Source organism: Triplophysa rosa, linkage group LG9 (assembly GCF_024868665.1).
Source record: "Triplophysa rosa linkage group LG9, Trosa_1v2, whole genome shotgun sequence".
NCBI lineage: Eukaryota > Metazoa > Chordata > Actinopteri > Cypriniformes > Nemacheilidae > Triplophysa > Triplophysa rosa.
The window spans coordinates 11,983,257-12,008,051 of record NC_079898.1 but is presented as its reverse complement, the minus strand read 5'-3'; the positions used below and the strand labels follow the sequence as shown (position 1 = coordinate 12,008,051).

Sequence of the window (24,795 nt, the reverse complement as noted above, 5' to 3'; positions counted from 1 at the left end):
TTCATACAAATTAGCCAAAATTAGTCACCTTGTAAAATAGTTGCGTTTTTGCAGTGAGATTGTGTTGCTTCATCACAGGTGCCTATGAGTTTTCCGACACCTTCACGCCTCTAAACACATGGAGATATAACTATGTTTCAGTGTTTATGATGTCATACCTCTCTCTCTTATGTGAGGGGAAGACAATATTTAACTGCTTGGACAGATAAACTTCCAGAAATGACAAAAATGCCTGGACACACACATTAAAATGACTGGCGGAGTGTGAACACGTACTGTACACTAGGGATGTAACGATTCACCGTGAGCCGGTTGAAAATTGGTTATAATGAGTGACGATTCAAATCGGTTGAGGTGTGAACTGAATCGCAATACATTTTTTGAACAGCAGGGGCCGCTATTTTCACTGCAAATCTAAACGTGGACATGCTGATATTTCTTAAATGCAAAAAATCCAAGAAAAGCTCAGACAGTATTAGTTTGTTTATATTAAAGAGACTTTTTCTATTATTAATTTGTTATAAAATTGCAGTTTAGTTTTGTTATTTGAAATAAAACATTATTTTATTATACAAATTAACGTGAAGCATTTAAGAAATAATGCAAGGGAAGTTGTTCATTTCTAAATTAGTTTCAACTCATTTTGTAAAAATAAATCGTGAGTAAATCGTGAATAAATCGCATCGTGAGATCAGAATCGTGACTCGCATCGCATCGTGAGCTGAGTGAATCGTTACATCCCTACTGTACACACACTTTGAACATTTGTGCTCCTGCTCATTGTCCCATGAGATGGACTCTGTAGTGGATAACAGGCACAGATGGCCACTGTCAAGACTGCTGATAAAGTAAAACATCAAGAACCGTTTCACATTGCAGAACACACAGACACACACCATCTTCTGATGCTATGGAGTTCACACTGGATTATAAATTTAAACTTACAGTATGATGAACACTCACATCTCCTGTCTGCTGACTGCTTCTGGAGGGTGATGTGATTCAGGACCATGGTAGAGTCCTTTTGACCTACTAGAGATTCAATTGTTTTAGTATAGCTTTAAGTTTAAAAATATTCACACATTTAACTGCAGTATAAATCTTTCATGTTTTAGTGGGGATGGTGTGTGAGTAAAAATGTATGTCCTGTATATGAACCCCGCAGATGGATGAACAGTCTGAATTTCATCTATAGATAGAAGTAAAGCCCATTTGTGGTAAGCCATCTTGAAGCCATCAGCCTGAATAAATGATGCCTTGATGACCGAAGAGTGTGGAACTTCTAAAGATTTCAGCAGAGTGAGAGAGAGTGATCAAGATAAAGAGAGAAAGTAAAGATAACTAGCATGCATCCGCATGCACTATCATGGAGACATTTTAATCAAGAGCTTCCTCAGGATGTAATTTTATACATGTCTGATTTGATAGCGGAAATGAAGTACCCGTCTCGCATTACTCTACTGTGAGCAAACAAACAACACTGATCCTCACATCCGTTTATTGCCACCTCAAACTTATTTGAAATTCCACAGTCGCAAAACACTACAAAATCTAGTACACCTGACTCTTACCGAACTTGAGAAGTGAAGTTCAACCAGGGGCGCGTGTGGGGATTTAAAAAGGTTCCAGGGAAGTATGTGAAAAGATTTTGCTTTGTTAAACCTATAAAACAAATATTACGTCTATAAATTAAGAGGAAACAGTACCATTATTATTTGTTTAAATCGTTACCTTTTTGGGAAAAGACAACACATTTTTAGTCTCAAACTATTAGAACAATATCAAACTAATGATATTAATACACAATGAACTAACACAAACAGTTGTATTGGAATTAATGTATTACTAAAGGGTAAAATTAACATTAGTAAATGCTTCAGGTGTGTTATTCATTGTTAGTTTATGTAAGTGAAAACTTGATTAATTGCATCCAGAATAACACTTTGTGTTTACATAATATATACAGGTATACTGTATATAAACACATACACGTACACATACATGTAGCCTATTTAGGAAATATCTGCATACATACAGTATATTAAAGGGTTCACCCAAAAATTTTAATTCTGTCAACATTTACTCACCTTTAGGTTGTTCCAAATCTGTATGGATTTCTTTGTTCTGCTAAACACAAAGGAAGATATTTGTAAGAATGTCAGTAACCAAACAGATCTCATCCCCCATTGACTCCTTATTTTCCCTACTATGGTAGTAAATGGGGGATGAGATCAGTTTGGTTACTGACATTCTTACAAATATCTTCCTTTGTGTTTACCAGAACAAAATTAATATACACACAGTGCAGACATATTATTATAAACACAAAATTTTTCCTGGATGCGATCAATCGCAATTAATTGTGGAATAACCCTGTGATAGTACACTAAGAGAGACAAATTCTGCTTTGGATCTCAATCTTTGGGGAGAGAGACGGGCTTCACAGATTTATGTGTGCAACGAGGCAAGATGTTCACACATTTCCCCATGGCTTATTTAAACATATACACCAACACTTATAAAACAGACACTCACAGATAGGAGTGGGTTTTTAATGTAAGCGGTTAGTTCTCAGTGTTCTTGTAAAGGCGTGAGTGTGTGTAAATGTGTCTTTAAGTGCAGTTTTTATACTCGTAGGATGGTACAGTGTTTCCATCACAGATGTTTTGGGTGGGAGGCAAGGGATTTAGGATGAGATGTTAATTAATAAATCAGACATACAGAAACAACAGAAATATTAATACAAGCTCAGAAAATAACCTGAACCTGGAACTCATTTCTGAAGTCCACCACACACATCACTGTTGTTTTATGGCAACAGAAACATGCAAGATCAGCCTCAAGAGTAGATTGGACATTTGACATCAAACATTTCTTAGGCTTTCATCTTTGTTACAACAAAAGCAAACACCATTAAATGAAAATATATATACATGCACAGGAACAGCGTGGGATTCAGCGTGTTCAGAAAAGAAAGTGAGAGAGAGAGAACAGTACGTGTGTGCGGATGCTTTGAAAGCAGTGGGTCATGGCATGGGTCAATAAATCTACTTCAGGTCTAGCATTTGGAATAGTTCAGCGTCCCTCCTCTTCTCTCTTTCTCCCTTGTTCGCTTCCTCTCTCCATTACTCAGATTGCTATGGAGGCAGTGAAGAGCTTTTTCCATCTACCCTTTAAATACACAGCGCTATTCACAGAGGACACCCTAACAGCACAAACACACTACAGACACTCATCTAAAGACCATCGGGAACTTCTTCTCTCCAAGAAAAGGCATACACACACGCCCATTCACAAGTCTTGGAAAGATGTGTGAAGTACATAGACGTCTGATGATCAAAATGGTCTGTACAAAACACACAAAAGTCTGTGTCTGTGTGTGTGTGTGTGTGTGTGTGTGTGTGTGTGTGTCACTGTATTGCACACATCTATGAGAACATGTCACATCTCACCTGTCAATTCAGTAACGTGAAGTGAAAAGATATGAAATAAACTAGAGGCATTTTTAGTACTAGCCAAGCCTCCAGATGCCATGTGACAAAGCTAATTTCTCAAATAGTAATGAAAAATATTGTTTCCAAACGCTCCCATCTGCTGTGTTTCAGATAGTCCTGCATTCGTCACATTGGTTAACCAGGGTTGTACATTTTTAGATTTTGAGTAAAGATGAGACGTTTTGTGGATTTTTGTGAATTGTTTAAAGTGTTTATGGGTAAATTTTGTTTTCATGGGGACTTTAAATAAAGAGAAACTTCTTTAAGTTCTTCCTCCTGTTATTCATAATAACGGCCGGAGGTATTATACAATGACACAAGCTCAGAATAATGAAACAATGTGTATGATTAAGCATAGGCGTTTTTGTTGGCTCAGATGTGCAGTTTCATTATCCTCAGTATGACGTGCCCTCTAGATTTTTTGGAGCATAACCAGAAACGCAATATGGTAGCCGTCCAATCTGACTATCAATGACCTCAACACCGGTCTATTTTTCAATTCTCATCAATTCATTCTGACCAGGACAGTGTAGTTATTACGTTAGGGTTTTCAGTCATTTCATATTACGTGATTCATCTCAACTAAGTGACTCATTTACGCACAATCCTCCTTGAGGTATGATGACGTTTGCGCCTTTAGTCAAAGATAGAGATGTTTTTCTGCCAAGTAATAAGGGTAAAAACATTTCTATTAAATATAGACATAACTATCACTCTGAAGTAAAGAAAGGCTCGAGTCGGTTGCCAACTTTCCGTACCAAATTGGGTTGATCTCCATTTGTTCCAGCCAGGGCACAACCCAATCACATCGCTTCTATTATCCAACACATTTTTTAATGTCAGATTACACCAGCAGTATTAACAAGTGTCACAAAAGGATTTATGCAAGTGCCTGTGTAATAATAGCTTTATCTGAAATAGGGTCAGACAACTCATAAACAGACCGCTGGCACGTCGCCATGGCAACACCCAGTCCTGCCACCCCACTGAAGTACTGCCAACACATCTGACATTTTTCAAACGACACAGAAGCACAAAACACAAATACATGTGTCCTCTAAATCGACACAGGATGTCCAGAATGATTGACACAACATCTTTAATTGTGTCTAGGGGGGCCCTACAAAGCAGTCACAGGGGTCTGTGTAGTCATTTATTCAAGCAACACAGGCTGCAGATGCTGAACCATACAGAACAGTCAGAGGTCCAGACCTAACCCACTGGGCCTTTATACAGCGTAATTGCCTGATGGGGCTCTTTTTGATTTAAAAGCATATTTACTTAAATTTTGTCAAAGACAACACAAGTTTTGCACTGTTTACATGCTGCTTTGACTGAACGCAATTGCAAGACCAGTTAAACAGAAGTGATTTGTTTGATTGACAGCAATAAACCCAGATTCATAATTAGCATCTCAAGTAATCTTTCCTGTATAAATGACCCATCTGTGGCATGATAAACACAGCTGAATACACAATCATTAAGATCTTTATAAGAACAACATTCTGTCTGTGGGCCTGTAGTGTGTATGCCAGAGAAAACAACAAGTTAGACAGTAAACAGTACACTGTCAAAATTATGATGTGTAAAATATATTCCAAGTAAACAGATGTCCAGAAATATTCCACAGAGTTATTAGTAATATCTTCTGCCAGCTCTTATCACCAGAAATGTTGTAACAAACACGCACCATTATTTTGGTTTCCTACACAACACATACACTGAGAATAATTAGATTCTGCTTACCTCGTTTCCTCGACGTTTTTAATACTCTCTTCCAATCAGCCTTAGGCTCTCTTAATCTGAGTCTGTTGTATTTTTTTGTTTACCGGTTTGTGAAAGTCTGAACGATGAAGTTACCAATGTATTATTTTGGCAGTAGCGCCACCTGGTGCCACTACTGCAGCATTGGCGTAGCAAAAGTTTTGTCTGGGCATGCTATGCAATATTTTGATTGAACAAAACGTAATGCACGCAAAAAAATATGTTGAAGAGAGAGCTACGTGGCATCTATGGTAGACAGAACCTAAATGCGAGGCCACAATGAAAACATAACGTAAGGTAAATGAGGGAGGAGCTTCATCGTCCGCACCTGTCAATCATCCGTGACGATTCTTCCAGCATTCCTCCTCCACATAAACCCCTCCCCTAGTTTAATATACTTTCAAATTAACCATGAGAAAGTCTTAAAATATTTAAATTCGACTCATTTATTTGATAATTAACTGCCTATGTACCGCTAAAACCACGATAAAGTAATCTTTTTTTGTCTTCCCTAGAGGTGTGCACGTGACTGCTGTCAAGATTGAATGAGGTGAACTGAGTTTTGCTCCGCACACAGTAAATCTACAAAAAATTAAGATGTCATGAAAACTGACACGTGAATTCCTGCAAACTTTTATGTTTGTTATCATGTGGATCCACTGGTGACGAGCACAGCAGTGGTGTCCTATAATTCAACAAGCCTAATTCCTGAAAGCCAGTGGCGGATCTAGGAATTTTTAAAAGCAGGGGCCACATTGGGGCCACAATTTACAGAGGGGGGCCAAGTATAATGCACAATTCTTTTTCATTTTTCAATTGCACAAAACACTGAAGAGGAGGAGTTAGAGAATGATGCAGGATTATTAATGATAAACAACAGAGATGAGTACAGCTCAGTAAGTAAGCCAACACAACACGACACAAAAGTTTTATATACAGTACTTGTAAACATACTTTTGGTATGACCAAATACTATAGGGTTTTAAGTGTCAGACTATCCGTCCCTGAACTATTTTACTTCTCTGAGCTGTTAACTAATATGTGAATGCTATATTTATATCTAGCTGCTAAACAAATAAGGTAGGCTACATTTAGATTACAAACTAGTGTATTGTTGTAGCTGCATGGCTCAACGCTAAGGATTTTTCAACTGGCCCAGGCAGTGATTCAAATGTTTACTTGCTCTGCCAACATTTTCACTGGCCCTGCCACAAAAAATAAATAGTTTTTGTTATCGTTGTTTTTGACCCATTGTGTTATCTTGTATTCTAATTAGCAATCTTATATGACACCAAAATTCAGTGGCGTAACTTTGTTTCGAAAAGTGGTTGGGACAGAGATGATGAAAACAATACTTTAATAAATAGTTTCTGTAATAACTGGGAATATTTATCATAATAGTGGGCAGTCCGTCCATTAGCTACTCCGCTTTTCAACACCAGCTCTCACAGTAGGCCTATGTGGCAAACTGTCATTTGGGGAAGGTCACTTGGCTGTTGCGGTTCATTACACTTAAAAACAGTTTATTCCTATGACAAAAAATGTCACTTGTTCATTGGTTTACGCGTTTTTGTGCTTGGACACTGGATGCACAAGCAAGCGCCGCGAGTGCCGATGATGCACACATTTTTATACTGGCTGCGTTTCTGGAGTCGTGGCTCTTTGTCTTCCGCAAATATAACTTACGAATTAAAAACATTGCTTAAAGATAAAATCAAATGCAATAATCAAAATGCAAAATAATATTTTCAGATAACCGAATGCATATTTTTCACTGTGTTGTTACCAGTGTTGGGCAAGTTACTCTGAAAAAGTAATTAATTACTAGTTACTAATTACATATTCAATAGTGTAATTAGATTACTTTACAAATTACTCTCTCCAACAAGTATTTAATTACTTATTACTAATTACTTTCTATATCCTATATCAACCTTGATTTGTTAGGTGATTCAAAGAAAGGCATGAAATGGCTCTTTTCATTCATTCAAATAAATAATATAAATCTACATAAAGTAGTATTATTAACTGACCAAAGTATTACAAATGTGAGAATTATATATTAAAGCACGGATTTCAAAGTTAGACTTTGAATTTTGATGTCCATTCACACACACATATATTACACTAAGTATTTAGTTTAATACATCAGAAGTAACTGTAATTAAATTACAGAAAAAATAGAGTAATCCCTTACTTTACTTTTTCAAGGGAAAAGTAATTAAATTACAGTAACTAATTACTTAGTAACTAGTTACACCCAACACTGGTTGTTACATATAAAAATGAATTAACTTAACTGCTGTTTTCCAGGATACAAGTTGGGTATTTTGACATACTTCTGTATGTAACGTTATTACACGGAAAGAAAGAAAGAGGTCTGATCGAGCAAGTCACAAATCCGTCAACTGTCTCGAGCGTCTTCCACACTGGCTATCGGGTACTCGCATGAACCATGAGCTGACTAGCTTTCTAACGTTAGACAAGAGAAGTTAAGTGACAGCAACCATCATATGCCTTTTTACTTTAAAGTGTTTAGGTATTTACCGTTAAGGGGACGACGACAGTGAAAACATAAACAAACAGCTGTATGCAGAAATTGTTAGATCTAATGGACGAAATAAGCCCATGCAGTTTACATATAAACGCGACCGGAGATGACAGGAAAACACATTGAAAGCAGCGGTTTTTATTTCTGCTTAGACAGCCGAGTCGCGTCCAAACACTGTAAGTGTGTGTTAGAAGTCTGGAATGGTGAGAAAACATTGTGCTTTGTACGTTTTTTATCTTTAAACCAACTTTTTAGGTCTTCATTAGCCGGAAAAGTTTAAATCCTGGGTGGAGGCTCCAGAGGCCCTGGGATGAGAGGGGCACTTCAGGGGCCAATACGATTCCAAATGGAGCCAGCTAGTGCCCCTCTGGCCCCACCCCTAGATCCGCCAGTGCAAAGCCATACGAGGAGAAACAGCAGGTGAATGATGTGGATGGATGCTGTTATTATATGTGCAGTCTGTGGTGTTCACAGTATAAGAGCAGCTTCTCAGTAAGGTGCATGAACCATGCTGTGAGGTGTAGGAGGTGAATGTGACTCTGCATTGATTCTTTGCTTCTGTTTGCATTAATGATGTCTACTGCATGCGAATGTGATCAGTGTGCGCTCACAATATGTTTTTTAATCATTGTGTTTGTCTTGTTTTATAATGAAACATCTTAAAAACAACAGGATACATATTACATTTATTTTAAAATGAAATATTAACACTTAACGAACTGAAAAAGAATAGCCTATGTATTTGATCCTTTTGTTATAGTCGATTGGAACATTTTTGTTTTGAGACATTTCTCACTGCATAATATCACATATACTTCATATATCTTTTGCTATAATAAGCAGGTTTTTATGAGATGTCAAATTCAGTGCACTTTGCAGTATACATTGGGGGCCTTGAATGCAAATAAGATGGTGCTTGTTGCACTGTTGTCAGGGGATTTCTTTGAATGCTTCTGAATACTGTTCAGAGAGGACCAAATGAGCTTCCCTGTTTGCTTTGGAAAATGTGGCCCAGAACAACTTCCTGTTTCAGCTTTTTAACACTGCACAAACGTTCAGAATACGTTCAGAACGATCAGAACACAACCAACAGAGATTTTTTAACTGAATCAAAACTAAACAAATATCTTTAACGTTAAACAATTTTCTTTTAAGTAAGACACAACACTGCAGGTAGATGTTTCTGATGTTCAAAACTAATTTGGTTCTGGTCCGGCCTGTTCTAATCTCAAAGTAATATTCTCTATTAGTTGGCTCTCCGCACAAGCCTGTGTACACTACCTTGGATGAGCATGCAACCTGCTTTGTATGTCTAGGAGGATAAAAACACAGGCGTCAGCAAATGTCTCACACTCTTCACTCCAGTTTTTGAGTTTTTCAATTGACCCAAATAGTTCTTAAATACTACAAACAGAGGGGGGAGATGTAGGAAATCTACATTATGCTAGCAGAAATTATGTATTATTAATGAAAAACTCAATAGGTTTTTTCTCATTTAACCAAGACTGCACTTCTGTGTCCCAGAAGACACAAAAGAAAAAACAGAAAATGTGCTGTAAATTCTCTGTTGAAGAGTTACAGAATTTACATGATGCACTTTGTTGACCCTGTTGTTTAATTTTAATGATGGCAAGAAAAGGCGCCACTGTTGCATTGCCTTGCTAGAACTTCAATGAGACTCCACATGATGGCACCACACTAGGCTATTTCACTACAGTTTAGAGAAAAAAGGTAATGTTAAACAGCAGATGCTTTTGTATGTCCATGCAAAACCACAACTTGTGCTTTAATGCTATAATGACAGGCAAATCAATGCTGAATAAAATTTCATATGGAAATATGCCACATACTCTCAGGTACTCAAAGCATTTCAAAACACTTTTGAGAAAGTACAGAATAACACTGCAAGTACTATGATTGTTCTCCAAGTCACCTTACGTAATAGTGTAAAGCGTATATAGCCTAGCTATATTTTTGTCTTTCTGTGTGCACTTAAATTAATTAATTAATTAATTAATTGAATAACTTCTGGCTTAGTTTACAGATAATATTATAAAGCAGGCCTATATTTATTATATTAGATGATTTCACTTTTTTGTATGACAACAGAACACATCCCTTTGTATTTTAGACTTCAAAGACTTCAAAGTGGGCTCTTGTAGTTCTTCACATCACCAATCCTGCGCCCTGTCCTCCTCGACGCATAAATTATTTCTACATCCTCCAGATATTAATGCGCTTTTTCGCGGCCTCTGCTGTTTTAATACATTTTTCTAGTTTCTAACAAATATTTCAGTCTGTCTTGGGCGTGTGATGCGGGATGAATTGAACGATGGCGCGAAAGCACCGAGTCGTCCAGGTGCACACACACCTCCAACAAAAAAATGCGCAGTTCATGATGCGCGCTCCTGCGGCGCGCTTCTACAAATCAGAATCATCACTTAGGTGCACAGAACGGATAGGTGAACACATCTCAACGCAAGTGTACGTTCAGGCTGCCGTGAGCTGTCGTGTCCGGTGACCCGCTGGAGCGCAGCGCGCCGGGGGCGATGGGATCTGACCGGCATACTGATACGCTTCGCAAGCAGCATCCCCGCGACCTCGGCGACCGCAGCATCAGCACCGGGGAGCCGATGCAGGAGAACCTCTCCACCTGTCACTTTGGTTGCTAAATCCTTTTGCGTTTCATTATTTTGATGTTGGTTACACAGCCGCGCATGCGTTGCTGTGTAGTGGAAATTGCGGGACCGCTTCTTCAGACTAAGTTTACCGATTCTGTTGCCGTTTATCTCACTCGATGATGAGAGGGATGCTGAGCGCTTGGACTCACTGGCGCGCTGGGATCTTGTGTCTCCACATGTTTGTGGTTTTAACGTTTGGCCGAAGCCCGCCGGCGAACAGGTAAGATGCCGAGCTAATGTGTTTGTCCGTACATGATCCGCCTGCATGCATTAAGTCTGTTTCTTTAAAAGCCCACTTATCTCCCCAGTGTAAACGAGCCCAGCAACATGTCATACGTCAAAGTCACCGTGGATAAACTACTCAAAGGCTACGACATTCGTCTGAGGCCTGATTTCGGAGGTAAAGAAGTTGTATTGTGCAGCTACACGTTTCTTTTACTCGGTTACCATTTTGACGGATGATCAAGTGTCAGATGCTGTGTTAAAGAGATTGTGGTGTCTGTGCGCTTTGCAGGTCCTCCGGTTGATGTCGGTATGAGTATTGATATCTCCAGTATCGACATGGTGTCGGAAGTGAACATGGTGAGTAACGTGAACAGTCCACAGGTGCTGCTTTAAGAGATAGTGGTTTAATAATATTTGTGGGTTAAGATATCCTATTAAAGCTACAGGGAAGAATAAAGTGGGGGAAATGGACTGTAGTTCCATGGACTATAAAATAAAAGTGCTGTTTCTAGTTCACCGAGGAGCAGATTCGATTTTTGTAATGTGTGATCTTTTCTTACACAACCTACACATACATTAGCAAATTGATTTGGAACTGGCACAAAAATGTAATGTATATTATACTGTATACACAATCCTTTATGAAACATAAAAGTAATCATGTAATTTAACATTTTATTATATTATATTATTGAAATTATAACTGCATACAATGTTAAGAAAATGTTTATCAATAATTTTTTTGTGTGGCAGGTGTCTTCGTACAGTACACGTTAGCTGGCTTAGCAAGAATATATAACATTAAAATATATAGCCTGTTTAACCCCAGGTGTGGCCTTCAGGTCTAAGCTGAGGTTGTCACAGGTGAACTATACAAAGTGTCACATGTCCCATGCTGGAAAAAGCTTTTTTTAGTGAATTATTGATAGAGGGCATGAACAAACCCATTTCTGTGTTGGTCTGTCATACATTAATTATTTTAGTAAGTGGAAGCTTTTCAGGATGGGCACAGTGATTGGAATTGGAGATCCACAGCAAGGAGACAGTAAGCATTAGCAGAAATATCTCGGGATTGTCTTTTTAGACGTTTTGAAATGATTTTATGATGATCATCAGAATGAGCATAATTACTGCATACTGTAAAACTCTACCAATTATTTTCATGCCTTCGTTTGTTTGGCAAGATCAGAGCACAATGAACAGTCCCGAAATTAAGTTATTGTGGAGTTTGAAATAAATGAAGGGTGTCACTGTCTTGTGCTGCAGAGTTATGAGTGGAGTTGATTATGGTAAAATTATGGGGGTTGATTTTCTGCATTGTTGGAAGTGTGGAGGAAATCCTGCATCTGGCGTACTGTACTGTAAGTGTTACCCACACATTTTGTGTTGTATCATCTTCTCATGGTTAATTTTCTCATGTTCTAAATGTGCTGTGCTAGTATCTGAAGAGACTAAAATTAATAAAATTGCAGCTTTAATCAAAAATCAGTTTAGAATATTACATACAAGTTCTGTGTTCCCAGAAATACATTTTTCCTATTTCGCTAATGGAGTGCTGCTGGGATGACATACTGTATTTTTGTAGGCCAACCCGGAAGTTAGTGCCGCACTGGTTCCCTCAACCAAAATGATGACGTCTAACGTAATGCCAAACGATGTAGTTGCTTTTAGCAACTTGTTAGCAACCGCCGTTTTTAAGACACGATAAAGCTTTAAAAAAATCACGAGTGGGTTATAACTGGTGTGTTTTATGTCATAGATTAAAATGTGAAAATGTTTAGAGGTTTTGTTAACCACAGATCTTATAGTCTATTTTAAATAGACTAGGTTGACCATACGTGCCATTTTTTCCAGACACGTCCTGGCCAGGATTTCAGGTGCGTCCTCTGGAGGTTCTTACCTTGAAATATAATGGTTGCTTTTCTGAAATAAAACCTGAAATAATAAACCTTGGTGATGAATGCGGTGGACAAATGCAACATGTGAAGCACCGAAATCCTGGCCATGCAGGACGTGTCCGGGAAAAATGGCACCATAGACTTTGCGATGGAACCTGAAGTGCTAAAATGCTAACTCGCTTCTAGGGTTTGCATACAAGAACACATCACTTATTTGATTTGATTGATAATCTACTGTTGGACCAAAAGTTGATCGCAGAAGATCAGCTCTCTTCTCAGTGCTGTCACATATCCAGTGCTTTTAACTACTGGTTACCTCAACTGCACTCGCTCTGCACACTGAATCACTGCAGTGTGCACTGGTGAAGTTTTCAGTCAAAGATGTGAGAAGTAGATGTGCTACAGTATGTTATGGTGTTTTCCTAAATGAATGTTCAAGAGGAACATGGCCATATAATAATTATCCAGCAGGGTATATAAACCACTGTTTATTTAAATCTGGTCTGGTGTCTGTTCTCCCTCCTCCAGCCCACATCAACTCTCTATCTTAGGTGTGTTGTCCTATATAATCTTCCTATATAATTTCAATTACTCTAGTAGTCCCACAGGGTGAGGATTTAGAGCTAATTGCGGCTGGTGTGCATGATTCTCCAGGGTGCATTAAGAGTTGAGAATAACGCAATTCTTTTCTCACCCTTACAGTAGTCATTCTAAACCTTGTATACTGTATATCTATATCTTTGTGTCTACTTTCTTGTTGCAGATAAAAGGGCGAGGATGAGTAAATCATGACAAATATTTCATTTTTAGGTGAACTTCCTTTGTTGTGTCGAGCTGAGTCAGGACATCATGTTTTCATTCATTCTTTACCCAGCATCCCTTTCTTTTAGTCTGTGTCATTTTGTATCATCTGTTTCTGCTCTTTGGTTTGCTACTTTTAATACTGCTGTGTCCCTCTGATATGAGTGTCTCACACCCTTTTTATCTTGTTTTCTTTTCTGTTTTGAATATGAGCAATAAACATAAAGGCACAACTAGGTACAGTTATATTAAGATATACCAAGAACCAAAATAACCAAAATAACAAACCTAGCAGACTGACTTTCAGTTTTCTTCAACTCTGGGATGTGTCTTTCATGTGATGAGTATACTGTAGATAAATGAGGTTATGAACCTGTCAGATTCGGCTATGGCCTTTGCGTGTGTTATTCTGTTGTTGTTTGTGTGTGTGTGTGTGTCTGTCTGTCAGGGTGCTCTGTAAAGAAGTTTAGGTGCTGGAGTGATGATTTTAAGCGGTTGTTAGGGGCAACAGCTGCTTCTAATAATAGAACCTGACAAAGGCATTTGTCCAAGGCGAACCTGAGGCACACCCATCCTCTCTCGCTCTTTCACATCTCTTTTTCTCTCTCTTTTTCTATCCCTGTCTTCGCTATCTCTCCTCTTTGGCCACTCGCATTACAGAACTGCACCCATCAGATTGGCACCTGACAGGTTTGCAAAACTCCCTGAAGAATCCACACAATGTTCTTCAATAACAAAATACCTTTTATACTTTGTTTTTCCAACTTTCCAACTTAAATCTTCTGCACAGTTCTACACCATTTACAGTATTCAGCCGTGCATACATCCAGTAAATCATCTCAAGATAAAAAGAATGTTCAAGGAAAGTTTGTTTCCCAAAGGCATGTTATGAAGTGATTGCATAGGCACTTTAAAAATCTGCAAACTAGGCTGAATGATGTGCGTGTGTGCACTCTGTGAGATGAATCTTAACCGAAGCTTTGCGGTACAGCTAAGTCAAGTGGGGTGGGGGTTTGTTGAGGAGTGCTGGGACAGGGCTTACAGTCTTCCCCTCAGTATAGGGCACCAACAGTCAATAGAAACATTTGAAGTGCTTTTAAAGCATCACCCACAAGGCTGGCCAGAAATCCCAGTTGGATATACAAAATGGTCTTAAGTTCTTTTTAACAATTTATTTTTGGTAGCTATTTCTTTATTTGTTTAATACAAGATGATGAGAATAATATTGAAAATTATTTCTGCATTGCAGCAAACCCCTTCTACTGTGTATTGCGTAAGAGTAGAGTACACCAATGTCTCACAGCAACCTAGTTCATTTTTCTACTGTAAAGTTTTTGCAATCCACTTGTGGCAATTATGACAATAGAATTTTAGGGAGATGTCTTCACTAAAAGATAAAAGTTTCTATTTATAACACTTTATGCCATCAGAGTTTACTTGATGCAGGCAGGTAATGGAAACTTTTTTATGCCTGACTTTGCAGTAAAAGTCCAGTGTATGAAATTTAGCGTCATTTAGCGGTGAGGTTGCCAATTGCAACCATGCAAAGGCTCACTCCACCCCTCCCTTTCGAAGCACTATGGTGGCTGACACAAAATAAGATGTCGTCACATTTTCACTTATTTGCCGAAGGAGATAATGTTTTTACAAAACGCGCTCTGTAGAGCAGTTTGTCCATTTAGGGCTACTGTAGAAACAACATGGTGAATTTCATGTAAGGGGACCTGCGGTGTATGTAGATAGAAATAGGTCATTGTAAGGTAATGAAAACATAACGCTTGATTATATAAGGTCTTTATACACCTCTGAACACATAGTTATGTATATTATATTGCATTTCTGTCAATAGATCCTCCAAAAAATTACACACTGGGCCGTTAATGTTTCATTTGTTTTAATGATGAAGTAATGTGGTCATCTCACACCAGAGTGATTTTCATCATTTTAATTTAATCATACAGTATTAATTATATTACTAATTTTAATTGCATGTAGATGTATGGTTATGTTAATAGATTTTCCCAATTACCAGTTGTGTATGGATATACTGTTTCTAATAACGTTCACAATCATGATTGGTCTTATTTTGGCATTTAGAATCATGTTGACTATGAGCTTGGAGTTAATTGCATATATTGAAACATACACCTGTGAATATGTGAATAAGTTTGTTCAGTCTAACCTTTGACTTTAACAGTTAAGTCACAGGAACATTCAGATTTCAAGCAGAGACTATTTTTCACATGGGCATACAAAGAATTGCACAGTCACGTAAGTGCCTATACTGAGACTGCTGGCTGAGAGCAGATAATGTATGCTAAGGTAAGCATAGAAAAGCAGATGAATTCCAAGAAAACAAAACACAAATCCTATAACAATTGCAAATGCATTGAAGTAACTAATAAACAATACATGTCCAAGATGTACCTGTATAAGTGAATAGCTATGCTTAGTTTATGTTTAGTCTGTATATTTGTTTACGTGAGTTCAGTTCACTAAGAATAGAAAATTTAAAGGTTATGCACCTGAGACAATAGAAACTTTTGTTACTTTTTTGTTTCTTGTACGTCCTAAGTTAAAGAGATACTTCACTCCAAAATTTAAATTCTGTCATCATCTTCTCACCCTTAGATTGTTACAAACCTGAATAAATTTCTTTTTTTTGCTGAACACACAGGAAGAAATTTGGAAGAATGTCAGATCTCACCCACCATTTACTGCCATAGTAGGGGAAAAGAAATACTAGGGAGTCGATGAGATTTGACAATCTTCCAGATACATGTTCAGCAGAACAAAGTAATGTATACAGGTTTGCAAACAATCTGAGGGTGAGTAAATGCTGACAGAATTTTCATTTTTGGCAGTTATTGGTTGGCTGGCAAGGAGAGAGTTGTTCTATAGCAGTATCATGACTTGAATGTGTAATAAGATGAGTAGATTAGTGGACGTTTCGTGATATTCCAGGCCTGTCTAGTAGCTGGTCATCACAGATGAAAGCATTCATTTTTATTTATCTGGAGGCAACGGCTGGCTGACCTTCAGCTGAATAGAGAAGAATTTGGTGAGGGAGATCTTGGCTGGGGGCAAGGAGAGCTCAGCCTGTAAAATAGCTTGGGGTTGTAGACATCCGCTGTGATATGTCAGAGAGTCAGGCAGACAACATCTCTAAGACTGCAGCAAATACAAAGAAACATGAGGAATGAGATCTACAGCCGTGATAAATCATAGTGTGTGGAATATTTACTGTGTGTTGGTGCTGTAAATGTATGTTTGCATATGCTAATGAGAAGATCTGTGGAGTCGGAAACAATTTCATAGTCATCATTTTTGTTGTTTGTTTGTACACGATTGCTACTTTGTGTAAGCTAGATGAATACATTAAAGCTACCATAAAAATATATATTCTTTACATTTACAAATGTTTCAAATGCTATATTTTTTTCAGTGGAACACACACAAATATTTTTAAAAACACACTCAGAGATTTTTTCATACAATGACAGATATATATAAAAAATTGTTTTGTAAACTGTTTTTCTCTTTGCACGTGTGTGTGTTTTACAGGACTACACCATCACCATGTATTTCCAGCAGTCCTGGCGTGACAAACGTCTGTCCTACACAGGGATCCCTCTCAATCTCACTTTAGATAACCGAGTGGCTGACCAACTTTGGGTGCCTGATACGTACTTCATAAATGACAAAAAATCTTTCGTTCATGGGGTCACGGTAAAGAATCGTATGATCCGCTTGCACCCTGATGGAACTGTGCTGTATGGTCTCAGGTCAGTGTGTTTAAGTGTCTTGGTTTTTAGATGTGTTTCCACAGTTGGATTTGTGTTTGCTATTTTGTTTGTCCATGTGGCTCGTCTGCATTTTTGGTTGACCCTATTCCCTGTCCTAATGTTGCTATTTTGGAATTTAAAGCTCAGTGAGGCATACTCACCCTGTCAGGGAGTAGAGGCATGTTTACCAATGAAATGTGAGGCTGTCTCTGTCCTACTTGAACCAAGAAGGTCTGTAATCGCTGGAGAAAACCATCCGTTAACATTTATGTTCATCACAAGAACTAACTTGTTGTTAGTTCGCGTTATAGTTAAAGTGACAGTTCACCCAAAAACACAAAAATCCTGTCATCATTTACTCACCCTCTTGTCATTTCAAACCTTTATGACTTACTTTCTTCCGCAGAACACAAAAGAAGATATTTTGAAGAAAGTTGGTAATCGAACAGCACTAGTCCCCATTCACTTCTATTGTACGAACACAAAACCAATGCAAGTGAATGGGGGCCAGTTAACAACATTCTTCAAAATATCTTCTTTTGTGTTCTGCAGAATAAAGAAAGTCATACAGGTTTGAAATGACAAGAGGGAGAGTAAACGATGACAGAATTTAAATTTTTGGGTGAACTATCACTTTAATGCAAACCTTATTGTGAAGTGTTACTGCTAACACAACCCTTTTTTAGTTTCATCATTATTGATTTGGGCTGACAACCATCACGTCAGATATTTTGTTCATTTATGACATGCTAAAACAGACCGATGACTCATGTCACTGGACAAAAGACAAAGTAAAGAATCAAATGGTATTTCTTCATTGGGCAAACTGCAGACTTGCTTAGTTCGCAGTGTGATCTGAAGCTTCGAGCCATCTCTCTCAATGCTGTATAATTTATGTGTAATGTACTATGCCTGAGAGGTATGGGCAGAGCATATACCTCCTTAAAATACGCAGAGTTTTAGAAGTGCTCTGTATATAAAAATACACAATTGCTGATTAGATAACCATCTTCCTGCCTCAGAAACTCAATATCACATTAATAAGTCGAAACAAAAGTGTGCTACTGTGGATGTGTGGGGTTTTTATTGCAGTGTTTGTGCTTCCGCTGTCTGAAATAAGTGCTTTAAAGCCAACCTCACCTGGGATTGCAGAACGAAGAAGCAATTCCCTCATAAGTTGACACAAAATGCAGCAGTCACGCACCGAAAGGCCACTGTGTGCTTTTCCGTGTTAATTAAAGCTCAGTAATTAAGATCCAGCCAGAGGCATTTCTGAGAGACTGCAGACATGTCTGAGACCGTGTTCAGGCAATTAAACAGAAGAGGGATAAAGAGCGAGAGAAAGTAGGAGATTTCTCAGAAAGCGAGATGTCAGGAATGTCACGTGCGTCTGCAATTATGATGTTTAACAAGCATCACACTAAAGAACATTTAAATGACACGTGAATGAGCAATACTAATAATAACACAGCAAATGCTACCGTGTATTATTTATCAGACAATTATTTTCTAGCTATTTCACTCAATGGGAGTTGATTAGGAATTGATTATATTAGTTGTTTTGTAAAATATAGAAGCATGCACACTGTGCTTGTCATATTAATGTTAGTTCAGCATGACTGTTGTGCAAAGCTTTCCTGAGCAGGTATAGCATTAACTTTAGATCTCAGTAATCTTACTGTACATTACGGTTGTGTTGTGTAAATGACAGGAGAGATTAAAGAATAGTAAATCATTTTGATAAACTGTACTGAACATCTAAAAAAGTGACTGTTGTTTTTTATACCTGCTATCTGCAGGATAACTACCACAGCTGCGTGTATGATGGATCTGCGCAGATACCCACTGGATGAGCAGAACTGTACACTAGAGATTGAAAGTTGTAAGTACTGTGCATGTTTTAACTGTATGATTGCAGCTTGGAGGGCTCGGTTATATTGTATACTGTACCCAGCACTAATATATTGAATTATGGAAAACATGGACCGGCATGGTACGCGTGGTACTGTAATTAGGGCTGTGAAAATATCAGATTTTTACTTCACGGTTACCGGGTCCAAAAGAATCCACCGTAATGATATTATCACGATATCTGTCTGATGTTTTAATTAAAAAACAAAGAATTTTATTCATAATTAATACACAAATAATGTTGTAACAAGAAACAAGAAATATTGTTTATTTTGTGTTTTCACTTTTTTGGACCAAAAAAAATCATCAATTTGAGTGTAGGTGTTAGAGAGAGCGTTTGTAAGCCTTGTGGCTCTTAAGGCAAAACTTTTAACGTGCTGAATTATTAAAAAATGATCATATGTGTAGAATTAATACAGTTTCGATACTCACGGTTTTGTGTATCACGGTTATTTACACCCCAATAATAAGCAGTATTTACTAGTTACAATATAAATAAAAGTTTTAATTTAATTTAAATTTAAATTACAGTAGCCTTTTCCTTTAAATATTTATTGTAATAATTACAAAGATAACAAATGCACTTTACTAGTTGCTTTGAAAAAGTTTTTTAATAACAATATTATATAACTATAATATGTATGCAACACCTTGCTCAACCAAAAATAATCATTAATTGAAAAGTTTCAAATGTCTTTTTTGCTCAAATGTCATGCTTTGTTCATGATATTCATCTCTATGGTAAAGCTGAACATGTTATGATACATCATATATGTTCATCTTTATGTTCAGCAGGCTCAAAGGTGGAGCAAGAATTTTAGTGGCAGATGTCTTTGTTTGATCAACATTTAACACATTATGTAAATATTACATCTTGAGGAGAAAAATCTATGATTTAGTTGAGCAGGTATTCATAAACATGCAGCTGAAGTCAATAAAGATAAGTGAGAAAAAGAGAGGGTGATAGAAAGGAGAAAGAACATCGAGTGAAATAGCACATTATCACCTGAGAAAATCAGAGCTCACTAATGCAGCCGCTCTAATGCAGAGAGGCTTCTTCATTTCTCACAGCACTTACTAATACAGATCCGTTCTACATTTCAAGTTCAAGTTTCACAGAAATCATTCCAGTTGCTCAGAAAGACGCTGGAATTTTTCCATCACATGCTGCAGTTGCAATGCAGCAAAAGCACTGCTGCTATCAGTTATGTAATCAGAATGAATTTATGCATCATCTCATTTATCCTCAAATATACCATGCTGCAGAGAATCTGGCTGTGCTGACTAATCTCTCTTTCTCATCTTTGACTTTACGTCTTTCTTTGTCGGTCATTCTTTTGCACTCTTTCATCTCTTCCTCTCCATCTCTTTTGCTTTTTGTATCTCTCTTGGTGACAGACAGTGTTTGTAATTGGCTGTCTACTCTGTTGGGCAGACAGCTGTAACCTCGTGACCTCGTGAGCCCCCAAGATGCATATCACAGCATGATGGAGAAACCACAAGACCAACATCACAGCAGACATAAACCATGTCGCTTTCACACAGCAGACATAAACCCTTACGTACATCATATACACAGGGAACAGTCGCTGTAATGTGGACAAAACTCCCCAAGCTGTTTTTTATAAATAGAATGCAAAACAAGGCCTGGAGCCTTTTACACATGTCTTTTATATGATAGAAAGATTTGAAACATGCAGTAATAAATTTGTGTTTTTTATCAATAAACATTGACTAAAACAGACAAATTGTATAAATAAACTATAAAAATATATAATGCAAAATAATGCCTGAAGCCATTTACGAGAGTCTTTTACAACTCTCGTAACAAGATTTCAACATTCTAGTAATTAAACCCTGATATGCGTTTCATTACTCAATACACATTGAATAAAAACAGACAAAATGTATAAGAATACAAAATAAACTAAAAAATATAAATGTATACAATTGCTATGGTGAATTTAATATCAATTCGACTAATTATGGCAAAAGAAAAAAACATTGTTGCAGTTATTTTATTGTTTTGATTGTTTTATTTTTTTAATAGTTTGAACTTTTATTTTGTATTTTTAGTTTTTATGTTTATTTTATTTTATTTTAGTAAATATTTGGCTAATATTTTGTTGTGTTTTATGCAATATTATATTATATTATATTATATTGTTATAGGTTTAACTTATTTTCAGTTTAGTTTGTATTTTCAGTTTTATGATTTGAAAGCAGCATTCTAAAGCAGCATTTGCAGTTTTAGTTTTTCACATAATATAATATACATAATAATATAATATATAATATAATGTAATGTAATGTAATATAATATGTTAATGATAGTTTATTTAAAATGTTGGACAGACATTTGATGTATGCTATCTACTGTAGCTATTGGTTCATTTTATATTAGGAGTAAGAATATTCCTAATACAGTAAAAACGTAATAGGACCCTAAATGGTGCTATTATCATAGAAAATACCTCCATTTGATCTGAATGTTAAAAATCTGACACGCAAACAATTTCATCCTCAAATGTAATAGCAGAGAGGACTCAAAATGATAGGATGGCAAATGACTACAATAGGCCTTCATACAGATTATTGCTGTGTTTCGGTCACTAAGGACTCTGATCTGATGTTCTTTTGTTTTAACTCAATGAAGAACAGAGAGAATTGACTTTATCCCTTTAATCAAGCTGTAATGTTCTGGAGCGCTGTGCTCTCCTGTAGATAAGCAGGGTGTGTCTGCAGGGAATATACTGTCAGTCAGACCTGGACAAGCTTCTCAAAGTTCTTCTCAGTGCAATCACATTCTGATTTACAGAACTGACAAAAGAAGTAACTTTACCTTTGTGGTGGATGTTGATGTGTGTTGTGAGTATATTCTGAACCTTTCAATGTCTCTTTTGTCTCTCAGATGGATACACCACAGATGACATTGAGTTTTACTGGCAGGGTGGGAGTTCAGTGACTGGCGTGGATAACATTGAGCTGCCACAGTTCTCTATCATTGACTATAATATACTCTCTAAAAAAGCTGTGTTTGCCACAGGTACAGTGTGTTCTCTGCATAGTCAGACGAATAGCTTTGTGTATAGACGAGTCAGACCTTCTCGGCCTTTAAAAACTACACCAGGGTTACCTTGAGCTGGAAATCATACAGTACACTGAATTGTATGAAGAGTTTATTTGTGCTTTTTGTAGTTTTAAGTGTTTTGATAAAAAAGGGTCTGCATGTGTTCTGTCTGGGGCTGAGAATTGACTTAACCCCCCAATTGTATGTCTTATGTCTAAATCATTTCACACATTTAACACACATGAATGACAGTTTTTATTTACATGTAAATGTGTTTTAATGTCATCATACCCCATTGACATTTAGTAGGCTACTTATTTTTTATTTCTACTTTTCAGGGTCGTACCCTCGTCTGTCCCTTAGTTTTAAACTAAAGAGAAACATTGGATATTTCATCCTTCAGACCTACATGCCTTCGACCCTCATCACCATCCTGTCCTGGGTCTCCTTCTGGATCAACTACGATGCTTCAGCAGCAAGAGTTGCGCTAGGTGTGTGTTTGTCTTTGTGCGAGGTCACCCTGTACTTTTCACCATCTAAACACACCCCCACTCATGTTTTTTCATTCTCTTAAAGGGACAGTTCACCCAAAAATGAAAATTCTGTCATCATTTACTTATCCTCAGATTGTTCCAAACCTGTATAAATGTCTTTGTTCTGCTAAACACAAAGGAAGATATTTGGAATAATGTCAGTAATCGAGCAGATCTCATCCCCCTTGACTCCCATTTGCTCGGTTACTGACATTCTTCCAAATATCTTCCTACGTGTTAAGCAGAACAAAGACATTTATGAGTAAATGATGACATAATTTTCATTTATGGGTGAACTATCACTTGTACTATTCAAAAGTACAGTTGAAACATATTTGAATTCTCTTTAGGAATCACCACTGTTCTGACAATGACCACAATCAACACTCATCTTAGGGAGACATTACCCAAGATCCCTTATGTGAAAGCCATAGACATCTATCTGATGGGCTGCTTTGTCTTCGTGTTCCTGGCTTTGCTTGAATATGCCTTTGTGAACTACATCTTCTTCGGCCGCGGGCCACACTTACAGAAGAAAGTGTCGGAAAAAGCTGCCAAAAGCAACAATGAGAAAAGTCGAATGGACAGTAACAAAGTTCAGGTGGGCATGGATATACATACGTAGACCACCATAATAAAGAGAACAAGTTTTTTAGGAATCTGTCAAAAACTTCACAAACTGAAACAACTAAATAGTGTTATTGTCCTGTTTTCATTTTTTCTTCATAAAGGTTGATGTCCATGGAAACATCCCCCTCACAAACCTTGATCTGCGTCTTAGCGGGGCTGAGATGCTAGGTGCCCTCGGGGACCCACGGAACACCATGTTCTCTTACGACAGCGCCAGCATCCAATACCGCAGGCCCCTTACAGGTCGTGACCTCTACGGCCGCCCCCCCGCCTCTCTCGAGAGGCCAATGCCACGCAAAAAGAGTCGTCTGAGGAGACGGGCCGCTCAGCTGAAGGTGAAGATCCCAGACTTGACAGATGTAAATGCCATCGACAAATGGTCCCGTGTCATCTTTCCCATCACCTTCACCTTCTTTAATACTGTATACTGGCTGTATTATGTCCAGTAGGGGGCGGCATTAACTCAGCTATCCACACATCAGGTCAGACTCTCTTACCCTCCTTTTGGTCATGACTTGATGTCAGGCAGGAGGAAGGAGTGCATTTTATAAATTGCACTTCCATATATATTGTTTACTAATAGATATTAAATTGAAACAATATATCATTTAAATCTAAATTATTATGAATATCCAATGTTTAATGTAAGTGGTAAAATATATAATAATTAGATTTTTGCACAAGGCTTGTGTGGAATCAGCTTCATATGTGAGACTCAACTGCAAAGACTGAATTGGAAACCACAAACTCACAATTAAAGGAAAATACTTTACCCTGCAAACATCCTGCATGGCAGCACTGCACTTCTATGTCAGACCTGTAAAACAGCATTTGGAGGTCATTCTTACAATTCAGATTGTTTATGTAAATGCCTCAAAGCAACATTCTGGGTTCAATGCAAGTAAAAGAACAATTTGGCTAAAAAAGATGCCCGGAACAATGATGCTGATCTGTAAAGCACTGTTTACTACAACAATATCCACCCACAGGAGTTCATAAAAACGTTCATGCACCTAGACACAGCTTTACAGCTCAATAATAAACAGGATTTGTGTAAACAGAAGTGCTTTACAAAAACAAAAGATTTTTTGTGTACATTTTTGTCTTTAAACCTAGGGTTGGGAATCGTTTCAATTTTATCGATTCCGATTCCAATTCTGATTCTGCTTATCGATTTCGATTCTTATCGATTCCCAGTTTCGATTCCACAGTTGAAAATAAAAATTTAGATATCAACCTGTATGGTCATTTAACCTGCTTATTGACTTGTTTGCAATATATATATATATATATTTATGAGCACCGTTTTGTGTATATTTACACATAGAAACACACCTTTTCTGATTTATTACAATTTGTATTATCATAGTTGAACTACATCATGGTTAAACTGCAGTTACTATAATGCAACTATGGTTAATTTGTGATTCCTGTGCTTTAATGCAAATTCTA

The 24,795-nt window shown here is 37.4% G+C and overlaps 1 protein-coding gene across 1 annotated transcript; it reads left to right on the top strand.

Moving 5' to 3' along the window:
- Positions 1-9,778: 9,778 nt before the first annotated feature.
- On the top strand, positions 9,779-24,650 carry gabrb1 (gamma-aminobutyric acid type A receptor subunit beta1). The gene is made up of 9 exons (XM_057342832.1): positions 9,779-10,710; positions 10,799-10,890; positions 11,005-11,072; positions 16,979-17,199; positions 18,999-19,081; positions 22,022-22,156; positions 22,519-22,671; positions 23,064-23,314; positions 23,445-24,650. The coding sequence occupies exons 1-9, from the start codon at positions 10,607-10,609 to the stop codon at positions 23,790-23,792; spliced, it is 1,455 nt and encodes a 484-aa protein (XP_057198815.1). The 5' UTR covers positions 9,779-10,606; the 3' UTR covers positions 23,793-24,650.
- The last annotated feature ends 145 nt before the right edge of the window (positions 24,651-24,795 follow it).